The sequence below is a fragment of the Acomys russatus genome, chromosome 1 (genome assembly GCF_903995435.1).
Source record: "Acomys russatus chromosome 1, mAcoRus1.1, whole genome shotgun sequence".
Classification (NCBI taxonomy): Eukaryota; Metazoa; Chordata; class Mammalia; order Rodentia; family Muridae; genus Acomys; species Acomys russatus.
The window spans coordinates 113,449,720-113,465,171 of record NC_067137.1 but is presented as its reverse complement, the minus strand read 5'-3'; the positions used below and the strand labels follow the sequence as shown (position 1 = coordinate 113,465,171).

Genomic DNA, 15,452 nt, shown 5'->3' with positions numbered 1-15,452 from the left:
CATCAGGCATTAGGGAACCTTGTTCAAATGCCTAGTGCTCTGGAATCAAGCTCAGCCATCTAGATCCAGGTGATTCTCAAGGCCACTTCTCCCAGGCGACAAGTGCAGCCCAGTCTAGCTCCGTTCAGCAGGAACCACCAAGCGTGCATCGTGTATCAGTGTATAGAAAGCACAGGAGCAGACTGAGCAGTCAGCCTTGCGAGGTCCCTCAGCACACATTGGCAGTGCTGGCATATGAACCCAGAGCAGATGACTCCAAAGTCCTTGCTTTCTCCCAGTGACTCCTGCTTATGAAGAACATACACACCTCATTCAAACCAATGTGAAGATCCTAATAATGGTCAAGCGTGGAAGATGGGACTCACTCTTCTTCTATGGTTTTCTTTAGTTCAACAAGTGCCAGGGCTGTGAGATGGCTCAGTGGGTAAAGGCGCCTGCTACCAATCCTGATGACATGAGTTTGATCCCTGGGGATCCACTTGGTGGGTGGAGAGAACTGACTCCTGAAAGTTGCCTTCTGACCTCTACTTGCATTCCATGGTGTATGTACACACACACACACACACACACACACACACACACACACACACACCACACACACACACACACACACACACACACACGGAGGGGGAGAGAGAAAGGGGGGGAGAGAGAAAGAGAGAGAGAGAGAGAAAGGGAGGGAGGGAGGGAGAGAGAGAGAACACCAACTAACTGCCTAACTGGGAATGGCTTGGCCTTTTGAAACCTCAGAACCCACCCCCAGTGACACACTATCCCCAGCAAGGCCACGCCTCCTCCAGCAAGGCCACACCTCCTCCAGCAAGGCCACACCTCTGAATCCTTCCCAAACAGTCCCACCAACTGGGGGCCAAGCATTCAGATATAGCAGTCTATGGGGGCCATATTCCTTCAGATCACTCCGGGAAGGTGAGGACTGAATTGGACTGTGTCTGAGGTCAACCACTTGCCAGTGAGGTCATCACGAAGCAACTGAAGCTTTCTAGGCCACAGCATTTTTATCTCTGAGTGTGGAAGACTGAGTAAGCGAAGGGTTAACTGGCCCTATGCTGCCCTAGTGTACAGGAGGGGAGTAAGTGTGTTACAGGATCCCCCTCACCCATCCATGTTTCGTCTGGTTTTCACCGATGCTCTTCCAGATGGAGTGCGGCAGAGGGCAGCACACTTCTAATTTGATCACAAAACGGGTGACACAGGACACAGCTCAAAGGAATAAGGGGTCCTTTCTGCCTTGCCAAATGAATGACTATGTCCCTGAGAACATACATTTTATGCTGTCTTAAATGACGTGCTCCCACGTGGAAGCGGCCATATTAATGATTTATACTCCCAGAACAAAAGCAAGGGATGAATCAATACATCTACTGAACAACCCAGGGGATGCTGGGTAGGCAGGAATGTTTGGGTTATGGTTTCAGGTGCTGTCTGACCACATTCTTAACTTTTGCCAAAGCAAGTGGTTGGTTTGTACATCCCCAAAAGGATTTACCTGATAGTCACAGGCTGTTAGGTCACTCACAGAGGTGGGCAGTGCCTGTCTATTATGGGAACGAAAAGTCACCCATGATGATAATTGGGCACCTGACCCACAACATCTCACTCCCATCATCATCGGAAGTCTACCCAGTCAACTATTCTTGAAGAACTGCCTGTGTAGGGATGGATCTTTCCTTACTTGGGAACTTGAGACAACAAAATGCACCAGTACCTAGCAGGAAGTTGCCTCAAACAGAGGACTCCGGGAGTATTTCACAAGTGAATACATGGATGCCTACGAGAATTAGGAGACTTAGGAAGAGAAGCCTTGTCCCCTATGCCTCTCCACAGCCTTGCCTATGTCCTTTGCCCAGACACACACACCAGGACAGAGTTTTACAAATGGGGACTGGATGGTTCAGGTGTGGCTCACCTGTGGGTTCTTCCATCCCTTGTGGGTGAAGAGTCCCTACAGCACAACAAATGCAGTGGTTCCCCCATAGGCTCCTGTGCTTGAACATTTGGTCCCCAAGTGGTGCCGTTTGGGGGAGGTTATGAAACCTTAGGATGTGAAGGAGGTATGCAACCAGGGGTGGGCTTTGAGATTCCTGCCCCTCCCCCTGAATACCAGGCTGGTCTCAAGTTTCTACTGCCAGATCTATCCCTCCGAAACTGTAAACCAAAAATTAACTCTCTCTTCTTTCTTCCCATAGCTGCTTTCAGTCAGGGTGTCTTATCACAGTAACAGAAAAGAAGCCAACACAGCCAAGCAGAGAGAATGTGGAGCGAAAGTCCTGTGCATCACCGTGCCCAGAGCATCAGAAACACCTTGCAGATCTCCTCAGTGTGGGAGCAGAAGGGCCTCACATGCATCATTCACTCACCCCTACGTGTGTATGAGCCTCCAACAAGTGGCAAGCACTGTTCCAGGCTCCCTGGTCAGGGAGGCTCCTGGACCACAGTCTGACTGTACTGTGAGGGATGGAGGCGTGGCCACTGCCCACCGGGAACTCACAGTACAGAACTGTGCTGGCCAATATGGGAGCTGTCTATGGCCCTGGAAACTCAAGAAGTCAAAATGGGAAGTGGTAATCCAGGCAGGAATATGAAGATGAAGTGTAAATATTTAATATTATTAGAGCCAGGCTTGGTGGTGCACACTTTTAATTCCAGCACTTAAGGAAGCAGAGGCAGGCAGATCTCTGTGAGTTCAAGGCTAGCCTGGTCTACAAAGCAAATCCAGGACAACCAAGGCTACACGCAGAGAAACACTGCCTTGAAAAACCAAAAGCAAAATCAACCCAAAACATCATCATCATCATCAATAGTTATTATTATTACTTGTTTTTAAATACCACACTCATGGCAATACTTCAGATAAACCAAGCCTAATAGTTAATCAATTAATCAATCAATATTTCATCTGCTCCTTTGGGCTTTTTAAATATCTCTACCAGAACATTCTAAATCATCTATGTCAATTCTTTGTGGTAGGGAAGGGTTCATGTGGAAGTCGGAGGACAACCACAGGTACAGTTCCTCAGGGCCCACGAATCTTCATTTAAAGAGAAGTGTCTTTCCTCCCACGTCAAGACAGGGTTTCTCTATGTAGCCCTTGATGTCCTGAATCTCACTCTGTAGACCAGGCTGGCCTCAAACTCAGAGACCGGCCTGTGGGAAAGAAAGTGTCTGACTGGGCTGGAACTTGCCAAGTAGACTACACTGGGCAGCCAGCAAGCTCCAGGGTGCACCGGTGCCCATTCCCTGGGGCTGGTATCACAGAGCATGCCACCATGCCTAGCTGTTTCACGTGGGCTCTGGGGGCTCAAACTCACCCCCTTGTGCTGGCAAAATGACCCTTTGCCCACTGAATTGTCTCCCCAGCCCCTTGGTATTGCATTTCTAATGAAGATTCTTGCCTTGAACAGCTTACAGCCAACAGTCTCGGATGCAGGTATAGATGCAGGAAGGCCGGAGGGGTCTGGGCAGGCTCTGTAGTCTTAGAGGACTGCAGATGTGTGGCTGCTGGCAGGGTCAAAAGCTCCAGCAAGGGACACATTTGAGACATTCTAGCCCTAATAAGGCCCCTTTTTCCAAGTCAGCAAAACCATTTCAACTCAGCCATGCTCGCTTTGCATTCTCTGGGGGAATGTAGCTGTCTGCTGCACCGCGGAGTCTCAGGCTCAGGCTGGGAACCTCGGCTTCTGGGGCAGGAGGTGCTCATCCTCAGAAATGTCTGGTCTCCCCAAAGCCTGTGTCGTTTTCCATCATCATCTCCCACCCACAGAAAGTGCCCCCCCCAGTTCCCCAGCTAGAGCCTCCATGCCACCCACGCCTGCACATCTTCATAGGAGACTCCTGAATCTCCAGGCTGAGCCTCTTTCCCTTTCTTTGTTGGCTGCTCCTCTGAAGATCTGATGAAGTCATTTTAATTAAAGTGCTGATTGTACTCAGAGGAAATGGCATGGAACTCACAGTCCAGTAGGAGTGGGTGGCTGGCACTGACAGTGATGTGGGGAGATGCTTCTCTTCCATCCCCGGGCAACCCTGACCTGCTGTCTCACAGGAATAGTGATGTCGGTGGTGACAGTGACATGGTTTCCAGGCTGCCCCTGTTTCCCTGTATGTTGTGTCTCGGGTCCCTTCATTGGCTCCACCTCAGTCCCCTGAATTTCCCTGCAGGGCAGTTGCCATTCAGAGAAGAGCAGACATCTCTGTAGAGTGGATGTCAAGTCAGCAGTTGAACCCAGCACCTGGCCTAGCAATTTGAGGCCACCACCTGTCAAGTGACTCCTCAATGTAAGCTCCCTGGGGCCTTCCAGGTGGTAGCCAGAACCAGATTCTGCATTCGGCTTGGATATTAGTGCATGCACATGGGGGTGTCTTCTGCTATTGCTCGCCATCTTTCTTTTTGAGACAGGGTCTCTCACTGAACCTAGAGCTCACTGGCTGCCTAGGCTGGCTGCCTAGCAAACCCTGAGGATCTGCCTGTCTCCCCTTTGCCCCCCTTCCCCACCTGAGACAGATCCATGTTCAACATGCCTAGATTTTACTTGGGCTGGGCATCCAAACTCAGGCCCTCCTGTTGGCGTGGCAGGCTTTTTACCATCTAAATTGTCTCCCTAGCCCAAGATATTAGTCTCCAGAGAAATGTCAGTCCTGGAAACTGATAGCCAAGTAGCTCAGAGCCAAAGGCAGCCATAGCATCAGATTGCTCAGGATACATGCTTTCGAAGAATGGCTATAGTGCTTTCTAGAACATCCACAAGGGCTGGCATATTGAAGGCCTGGTCTCCAGCTTTACACAGCAGCAAGAGGTAGGGCATTGTGGGAAGTTTTAAGTCTTTGGAGATATGCCCCTTAAGGACATTCTAAGAGTCCCCTTTGCTTCTTTCATCTCCCGTCTGCTTTCCTCTCCTTCTATTGCATTGTCTAGCAAGATATGCCAAAGCAACGAGTCTACTTGGATTTGAACTAAAAACTCCAACATTATGAATCCTGGAAGAGCTCTCTCCCTCTAAATTGGGCCCTTTGGGTATTTGTAATAGTGACAGAAAACCAACAAACACAAAGATGGTTTTGTGACCTAGGAGTGATGATGGTCTACAATAGAGTCAGAGAGAGCATCACATAGAACAGAGTGAAGGTCAGCCACCTGTGCTGTCCAGGGCATTCACCCACTGCCAGGGGGTCTCAGCTAGCTGCTGAGAAGAGACAGGCCATGCTGTTTGCCTTGTCCCATGGGGCGTGCTCCTGTCACCCTCCTCCCTCTCTCTCTGCTGTTATACATTCAGATTATGTTACTAGACCTCTAGTGAGGACTTCCAGGTCCAACAGAGATGAGTGAAACCCACCCAGAGATCTTAGCTTAGGATCTGGATTTGAGTCTGACTTGAAGGGGAAAGGAGGTGACACTGGCTATGTGACTTGGGTGCACTGTGTTGGCCAGAGGCATTTCTGAGGACCTAGGAAGACCATGGAATGAGGAAGCTGGAATATCAGGAGGTCCATATGGGTGCTGTGCTTGACCTTTTCTGCTCTAAGAACTCTGTTTTCACAGGGGCAGACCCCACAATGCCACACAATGGCCCCACAATGGGAAGGCCAGACACACACCTCTACCTCCTGACTTCTCAGCTGAGGGGTTACTGCATGGCCCCAAACTGGGATACTAGCAATTTTATCTTATGATTTCCCAGGGGCATGCATGCTATTCCTAGGAGAGTCAGCAGACACTGTCTTTGCAGAGACAAGGGGGGGGGGAGATTCTCTTTCTCCCAAGGCCTCGGAGCTGGTAGGAATAAAGTCTGGGATGGTTGGGGGGTGTCTGGCTCCTATGGGAAAAAAGAGCCTGAAAACAGAGGGAATTCAGATCAAGGGCAGTAAGATGGGTTTGAGACAACCTCATGAGCCCTTGGGACGCTGGAGATTTGGAGCCAAGTTAGCCAATAAATCTGTGTTGCTAAGCTGAATTGAATCATCATTTGTAGCTATAGAAGTGTTGACTTATAAGAAGTCAAATTGAGGGAGAGGGAGGTGCCTTAGCACTTACAGCATCTGTTATACAAATGGGAGAACCAGAGTTTAGGTTCACATTTGCTGGGTAGTTTTATATCAACTTGATACAAGCTAAAGAAGTCTGAGAGGTGGGAACACAATTAAGAAAATGCCTTAATAAGATGAGGCCGGAGACAGGCCTATGGGACATTGATGGGGGAGGGCCCAGCACATTGTGGGTAGTGGTCCTGGATTGTATAAGAAAGCAGGCTGAGCAAGCCATGGGGAGCAATCCAGTAGGCAGCACCCTTCCATGGCCTCTGCATCAGCTCTTGCCTGCAGATTCCTGCCAGAGTTCCTGTCCTGACTTCCTTTGTGATGAAATGAGACATGGAAGAGTAATCCAAATAAACCCTCCCCTTTCCTCTCCAAGTTGTTTTGGTGTTGGTCTTTCATCACAGCAATAGCAGCCCTAACTAAGACACTATGTAAATGCTGGGTAGACTAGAGCTGCCTGCCTTTAATTCCTGCCTCAAATGGCAGAGAAACAGGATCCCTTGAAAGCCTGGGTTTGACTGAGAGGTCCTGTTTCATTGAACAAGACAAAAGAGAAATATATTGTTTTAAAAATTATCTGTATTACCTGTAGGCCCGGCTAGCAATCAATGAAGACAAAGACACTTGTTATATCTTAAAATAGCCTTAGTTAACCTGGGGCAGGGTAGATATCAATTCTCTAAACTACCTCCCATAGTGGGGCCTCAGGCATGGGATCCCTGTCTCAATCCCATGCCATCTGCTTCTAATAACTTCTATCAAGTTACCTCCCATCCATAATCTCAAATACTTGCTAATGTTCTTCATCTGGGCTGGATTCTCCATCCACACCGGCCATGTGTTTTTCCTCCAATTAACCTATGGCGGCCTTCCTCTCTTCACTTCAGGTCTCTCTCCTTTCTCCTCGTGGTGGTCTTTCTTCTTTCTCCTTCCCAGGATTCCTCTCTCTCCTAGCCCCACCTATCTCCTGCCCTGCCCAGGTGGGATGGCTTTTTATTAAGCAAAAGGTTGGGTCACACAAACAGCCAGCAGTAATTAACATCAAAATATATCAGACCCTCCACCAACAGAAATCAATGATGATTCTGGGTATCAGTCTTGGGCCTCTACACTCACATACCTGCCCACACACATGAAAAAAGTATTCCATACACATATAGGCACATATGCACTTAATGCACACACAAATGGAAAATGAAAAAAAGTCCAGTCGATCTTGAAGAGTAGTGTGCCTGGAAGTCAGGGACTGGCAACTTCCCTCAGGGTTTACGTTCTTTACTTCTGTAGTTGACTGAAATATGGTTTGGACAACCACCATGACCAACTGCTGCTGCCAGAGCTGTGCAAACATGACTGTGGTGGCTATTCTTGATCCTCAACTTGACTACACCTGGAAATAGCTAAACCCCCGAATGGAGGGCATACCTGTGAGGGATTTTTGTTTATTAGAAGTGGAAAGATGCAGCTTTGATCCAGATCTTTTGAGGTGGGAAGACCCAATCTCTAACTGGGCCACACTTTCTGTATACAGACATGGAAGACAGGTGCTTGCTTCCTCTTTGCCTGCCTGCTCTCGATCTTGCTAGCAAGTCCATTTCCTCACTCGTATTAGAGCCTACTTCTTCAGTATTCTGGTGTACACTGAAGACCAGCTGAGGCATTAACTACTGAAATTTTGGACGTTTCATTGGTAGACAGCCACTGTTGCATTAGCTGGACCACAGCCTGTAAGCCAGTTTAGTAAGTGAATTTGTTCTAGAAGGTTCTGTTCCTCTAGGGAACCCCGGCCAATACAGAAATGCAGACCTAGTTAGCTGCTAAACTATGGAAATCTTCACCATTGGACTAAATTTACTGCAGATTTTTAAGAACTAGAATATCCTTCTTAGAGTATAATTATCAAAGTTAGAGAACTTTACGCTAATATAATATGATATATTCCCAGCCCTTCGGGTTTTTTTGAAGGAGCTATTTATTTATTTATTTATTTATTTATTTATTTATTTATGTGTGTGTGTGTGTGTGTGTGTGTGTGTGTGTGTGTGTGTGTGTGTGTAGTGTACATGTGTGTGCATGTGGGTGCCCACGCGGCCAAAGAGGACGTCAGGTGTCCTCCTCCATCACTACCCACCCATTCTTTTGAGGCAAGGTTTCTCCCTGAACCTGGAGCTCATTGGATTGGAAACTTGCTGTCTCCACTCCCCTCCAAAGGTTGGGTTACAGACATTCATAGGATGCCAGGTTTTATAACCTGGGTGCTGCACCCCCAAATCTAGTCTTTGCGGTTGTCCAGCAAGAGTTCTTAACTCCTGAGCCATCTCTCCAGGCTCTGGGAGTAGCTAGTGTGGTGGGCAGGGTCCACTTCTGGGGTTGGGCATCATCTTTACTTCTCACTGCTCTGTGGTTTGGGTCATTTCGCTGGTTTAGCTTGCTTGGTTGCTTGCCTGCCTGCCTGCCTGCCCGCCCCCATCCTTCCTTCCTTCCTTCCTTCCTTCCTTCCTTCCTTCCTTCCTTCCTTCTTTCCTTTAAGCCACACTAGCAGTTTTGCCTCACAGCATGATTTTCAGTGTGTTCCTCTGATGCTCCCATGCTGTCAGGGGCAGAGAATTCTTACTGCACACTCCTTACTCAGTGAATCACCCCAGGGCCCTGTGGGGTTCACCTACTCCATTATCAATGATGGCTTGACCACTGGGCTAGGGTGGGTGTCGCCCAGGCTTCTGCATGGCAAAGCTGATGTTTCCCCTATAACAAAACACCGCAGACAAGCGAATTTAAACACTAGAAATGTCTCATAATTCTGGAGACTGGAAGTTTAAGATCCAGATGTGACGGAGGTCCGTTGGGCTCAGTCTGTGAGTTACAGACGGCCACCTTCTCACTGTGTCCCCACATGGCTGAAAGAGAGAGACAGCTCACTGTCTGATGTCTTTTCTTTAAGGAGTCATGAATCCCATCTTTCAGCTCTGCCCACGTGACCTCACCAAAACACACTCACAGGGCAAGGTTCCATTTCCAAACACCATCACACTGGGGATTGGAGGTCCCCGCAAGTATCAGAGGGATGCAAGCGTCAGTTAATCATTGCTGTATTGCTGTGGTTAGATTTGGCTTTGAAAGCCCCATTTCCTGATCTTATTGGTGCAAACATCCTTTTCCATATTCTCATATTAGGCAGGGTTCCCCAGAGCAACAGAACCAATAGAATGTGTATACCATAAAAGCACTAAAGAGCTCACCAGACACGTCCAACCTCTTGACATTGACGTCTACAAAATTCATACCCCAGAACACACAACTGAAATGCAAAAAACAAACAAACAAACAAAAAACCAAACCCTTACCACGTTTTAAGTAAGTTCACGATTTGATGTTGGGCTGAGTCATTGGACTGGTGATGCTGAGAACCTTGTGTCTGCTCAGTGCACGAAGCTGGAAGCCCTTGCTACTTCAACTTGATATTGAAGGCTTGGAAGATCCCTGGAAAGTTCTAGTTCTCAGTTCATGTTAGAAAGCCAAAGGAGCTGGAGTCTGATGCCAGTGAAGGCTGGTGGTGGCAGCAACAGCACCGCAGATGCATTGGCCAGCAAGAAGCAAAATCGAACAGGCAAGCACCCATGCTTTTTCCTCAGGAGTCACTGTCTCTGAGCCACACGGGAAGACAGGCTCATGCCAGGAAAGACTCCTCTTAGTTAATGCTTCTCAGAAATGCCCTCGTGGACCAACACAGAGAGGCATCTCTTAGTTGATTCCAGATCCAACCAAGTTGATCATCACGGTCCCATCATCTTTTTCGGTCACTTAGGACTTCAGAGACTATTAGATGTCATAAGTACACCTGCTCTGGGTCTTATTTTATTTATTTATTTTATCATTATCTGTATTTTTGCAGAAACCTTGGTTTCCTTTGAAATTGATGTTTATGAAACAAGCTCTAGCTGTTGCTGGTATGGAGCCTAAGGCTAGGCAGCATTTGGCCTGGTTCTTCTTTTGTGTGGGGCTGGGAATGGAATGTGGGTCCTCATGTCGCTAGGCAACCTCTCTGCTTCTGAGCTACACCCCAGCTCTGGGGGACTGACTTTGCTGGCAGCCTAGGGACTTTGGGGGCAATCTTTTGGTCTCTCATCTGGGAGATGTAAACCATGGGTTTCAAGCCAGTCTTTGTGACATTTTTATTTTTAGCCGTGGTGCAATCTGTTCATAGAAGCCTGGTGGATAAAACAGACATGACAGAGGAGGTGTTGGAGAAGTTAATTGGTTTGTGGCTCTGTTGGCTGCTGAGGACTGTTCAGTAAGACTGAGCATAGATGTGCCCCACCCTCCAACCCCAGTGGATGCATAGCCAGGCCTTCAGATGAAAGTTTCAAGGTTTAATCACTTGTGTTTGTGACGAGCTATTTTTTCTCCATAAAGGAGATACTTAGAGTTAGGAAGAGTGCAGCCAGTAAAGCTCTTGCATGCAAGAGTGAGGATCTGAGTTCAAGGCCCAGTATTTTTTTACTTGTAAAGGAGTCATGATGCTGCTGCATCTCAGCGTGATAATGGAGGTTAAATGAGGCATCTGGGCACAGTGGTACAGATCTGTAACCCCAGCCTCCTGGGTCACTAAGGAAGGCTTTAAATCCCAGGCCAGCCCAGGTAATTTAGCAAAATCCTGTCTCAAAATAAAGCCAAAGGGGCTGGCAAGGCAGCTCAGTGGCTGAGTGCTTTGCTAGCATGTTTAAAGCCCTGGGTTCAGTTCTCTCTCTCTCTCTCTCTCTCTCCTCTCTCCTCCTCTCCTCTCTCCTCCCTCCCCTCTCTCTCTCCATCCTCTCTCCTCTCTCGCCTCTCTCCTCTCTCTCTCTCTCTCTCTCTCTCTCTCTCTCTCTCTCTCTCTCTCTCTCTCTCTCTCTCTTTCTCTCTCTCTCACACACACACACACACACACAAGCACGGATGCTTTCACTTCTCTCTGCTCTGCTCTTGACCGTGCATGGATGTGACAAACTGTTTACCATTCTTTCTGTTCCCATGACGATGGACCTGGAAGTGTAAGCCGAAGGAAGTCCTTTTATCCCCTAAAATTCTTTTTGCCAGAGTATTTTATCACAGAAATAGGCATGAAGCGAGAGCCCTGGCTAACTGGCCTGTGAGCTTCTGGAGGTTCTCATGCCTCCATCCTCCATCTCACCACAGGAGCAAGGGGATGGTCACACACAGATCTATGAGCATCCTGGTGTGGGATTAGAACTCATGTTCTCATCCTTGCAAGGCAAACACTACCCGCTGGGCCAGTTCCTTAGTCTCTCTATTTTTTTCCTCCCGGTATAAACTGAAATCATTTCTTACTATGCATAGCTTTACACACATAGTTCATGAACGCTATATTTTCATGTTTTTTTTTACTGGATTCATTAATAACTCAGGAATATATCATTTACTTTCCACACACTTGTACATTTTTTTCTATTGTTGCCTTTAAATTTCATTCCACATGGCTATGGGAAATAGTTTGAGTAGCAGGTCCGCTTAGGATGGTGGGTGCTTTCTCTCTTGACTCAGTGGCCCAATCTGAAGAATTCTCAGTGCACATTGCATTGGGCTGCTGCAATACGTGTTCTCCGGACACTTGACCTCGTTGGTGATGAGCACTTTGCAGGGAGGAAGGTCCAACCTTCTGACACTGTGGTTTGACACAGTGCATTGGGCCCACTCACAGCCATCCTGGATGCACACAGGTCAGGCACATTTTCTGTTTCCTCATATATTTGTCTCCAGGGTGTCTGGAGACTACTACAAATGGGGTGGGGGCTTACTTACGCACAGGACCTCACTCTATCTCTCCCAATGCTATCACCCACACGCTGCTTTCCTGAAAAATTGGTTTTATTCTATTGGGTTAAGATATTAGAACACGATTGTTACTGTCCTAGTTCTGGCCTTGCTACTGTGACAAAGACCCTGGCACCTGCAACTTAAAGGAAGAAAAGGTTTATGTCCAATCCTAGTTCAAGGTCACAGACACAGCAGCAGGAGCTTGAGGGAGCTGTTCACATTGCTCCCGTAGTCAAGAAGCAGAGAGACATCGTAGTGCCCAGCTCTACTGCTCCGTTTTACTCTGCCCTTCAGACCCCATCTAGAGCATGGTGCCACCCACAGTGGGAGAGTCTCTAATGAGTATAATCAAGATAACTCCCTAGGCATGCTTAGATGTTTCGAGATCTCCCCAAGTTGACAGTTGAGATGAATCGTCTTAGTTGTGTTGTACGGAGAGCACACAAACCTGGAGATTGTTTCTATGCCTTTGTTGACTTCCCGGAAGAGTCTGTGTATGATCAACAGCATTGTTTGAATGCTTGGTAGAATTTGTCCATGGAGTAATGTTTTACAGAGAGGTCCTGTTCGCAGGTCTTCTTTCATGCCATGCCCTGGGTTGGGGGCTTTCCATGTCCTTGTTTCTCTCCTAGCTATAGCCACTGTCGCCTGTACAGGAACATGGTTGTTCCTGTTGTCAAGATGAACGCCACAAATTTCACACCATAAATGGAAATAAAAGGCTTCTCACCTTAAAAATCTTTCAAAAACCCTCAAAGTAGCTGTAGTAGAATGCTAAGGCATGCAATCACAAGACCTGAGCAAAGCACAGGTCATTCTCACAGACATCTCTGCTGAGGCCAGGGCTGAAGTGGGGCCAGGCTATATCTCAGGTGTCAGAGATGGACCCTTCTCAGTGACACTGCCATCCATAGTTGTAGGTCTGTCTGGTCAAGGGACAATGACCTCCTGCACCTTCTGTGTGGACAAGGGCCCTTCCCAAGTTAGCATCTGGTTTCCGTGTGTCTGAACAGCGACTCCCTGATCTAGTGGCTCCAGGCATGTGTTCTGCAGGAAGCATAGAGGAAGGGGTCCAGGTGGGGTCTCTTGGTGATCACCATACCTTTCTTCTGGTTCCTTGTCAAAGGCGCCCACTGGGGAGTGGTGTCCGTGACCTCTGTGGCTCTACCCTCCCACTATTCCCTATTGCAACAAGTTAAGCATCTCAGCTGATTAGTCTTACTGGAGCCTAGCGACATGAGCTCAATTCTTGGAGGCGCTCGACTTTCTTTACATTTTAGGTTGGTTGGCAGCTCTGACCTGAGCTCTTTCTGATGGACTCAGAGTACATACAAACTTTTGCTATTGTTGTCAAAATTTGTCATTATTATTGATGCTCTGTCAACTTAAAAAAAAAAATCTCCTAATGGGATCTTGGAAATCTATTAAAAACTAAATTTTCACTGTGACAAATGTAGGGCAGTGAGCTCCATCATCTAGCTACCATGGCAAATCCAAGGCTGCTTTTGTTGCATCTATTCTTATCCATGGGGACACATTTTTTTCAACACATCCTATGCTCCATATAGTTTCAAATGTCATAAGTCACTTAAGGATGTGCGTTAAGTCAATAGATAGGTCCCAGCAGTGAAATAATCACCCAATGGGAAGTCAAGATTGAAATAAGTCAGAAAAGGGGCACCAGAGTTCGTGTGAGAGTCAGATCTCACTCTACACTCAACGGTGGAGAATATCATGTTCGTCGGCTAGGTCTTGGTAGGGGTTCGAAGCTTACTGCCTATAGTCTCCTTGGCTGGTGCCTTAGTTTGAGGAGGACTCCAGGACCCAGATCTGCCTGTCATAAAGTTCTTCTTATAGGTTTACCAGAACCCTGTGGGTCCTACTATTTCCCCATTCTTCCATGCTACTCTCGCCTAAAGTCTCAATAGGATGTCCTCTCTTCTGACCCACTTTCTTGGTAAGTAAAGTTTTTCATGGTACGTATCCCTTGGACTAGTGTTTTGATATAAGTGAGTATATACCGTTTGTCTCTTTTTGCTTCTGGGTGAACTCACTCATTGGCGGCACTCAGAGGAAGGATAGCAAGTTACCAAGAAGAGACTCGATATTCTAAGAGCATATATAGGGGGAGGAGGTCTCCCTCAATCACAGACATAGGGGAGGGGAGAAGGGGGAAGTGGGAGGGAGGGAAGAATGGGAGGAAACAGGGGAAGGGCTAACAATCGAGATGTAATATGAATAAATTAATAAAATTTTAAAAAGATTGAAATAAGTATCTGAGAGCTTGATGATGCATGGGCACGCCTGGGAAGATGCGCGTCAGAGACAATCATTTACATAAGAGGGAGACTAGTGGGGGGCAGGGTGACATACGAGTCATTCATTTGCACCATTTAAAAAGTGGGAAAAACAAAAAAGAATGTAAAAGAAATACAAATGGTCCTTGACATCTCATGTGGGTTTGAATCCCAGATCTGCTGCTGTCTATCCATGAACCCTTGGCCTTGGACACATCAGACCCTGGGTTCAAGGAGGCAGATGAGATCCCTCTGGGATCAGCTGAAGCAACGGACTCACAGACTCTCCCCACGTCACTCACCTGTCTCATCTCTGCAAGAATATGTCAGACAGAAACAGCTTAAGGAAGGAGAGTTTATTTGGCTCACAGTCTGAGAGGGAACAGTCCTGGCACGGTGGAGTTGGTGGAAGGAGCAGTCATGACTGGAGCATCAGGAGAGTGGCTGGTCAGGCAGCAGTGGCAGCCAGGAAGCAGAGCACTCCTGCTGGGGTCAAGCTCCGACCCTCAATGACACCTTTGCTACCCTCAGTGTCACCTTTTCTACTCTCAGTGACATATTTTTTTTTCACTTAGCTCCCATCTCTTAAAGTTTCTATAACTTCCCCCAGACAACTCCAACACCAGAGGACCAAGTGTTCAAGCACATGACAGTGAGGTGTGGTGTGTATGTGTGTGTGCATGTGTGTGTGCGCATGCACGCGTAGGGTGTTAGATTACTTCACATTTAAACCATACTCTTGTCTTAGACATTTCTTAGCACACAGTAGGCAGCCTACAAACGTGAGGATGCTTATTTCCTTGTCTCCACCAGGTGCAGAATGAGGTGCATACTCAGTGCAGGACGTTAAATCCTTGTAAGAGTGTGCCTCTCCTGCCCCCGTGTGGTCTGTTCAGGTATTGCCGGGTATCCTCATACACAGAAATCTAAATGAATACCATTTATTTTTACCCTTAAGCTGTAGTTCACCTTTTACTTCTGGCCCCAGACTCAATTCTGCAGTTTCTTATTTAGCTTTTTTTTAAAGGCCAGGCGCTTGGATCTCTGTTTCCTCCAGAATCTGGTGAGTCCCTTGTGGACAAAGACTTCTTTGGTGAAGACATTTTGTAGACTACAAAGTGCCTTCCAGACCTGGTCCTTTGTTCACTAGTTCACAGTTTACGTTGTCTATTTATGATGTCACATAGTATGAACTATAGTCCATCCTCTGTGGCCTGGTGGATGGTGAGAGAGAGTCATTGTTCAGAACTATAGGGAGAGCCTGGGGAGATGGCTCAGTTGGTAAAGTGCTTG

General features: G+C 47.4%; 1 protein-coding gene across 1 annotated transcript in view; it reads right to left on the bottom strand.

The window, feature by feature from the left end:
- The window catches only part of C1H14orf132 (chromosome 1 C14orf132 homolog), a 39,762-nt gene extending 34,942 nt beyond the window's left edge, over positions 1-4,820 (bottom strand). Inside the window, exon 1 of the mRNA XM_051151765.1 lies at positions 4,719-4,820. Within this exon, the coding sequence (XP_051007722.1) occupies positions 4,719-4,820 (102 nt within the window). The remainder of the gene's footprint in view (positions 1-4,718) is intronic.
- Positions 4,821-15,452: the final 10,632 nt, after the last annotated feature.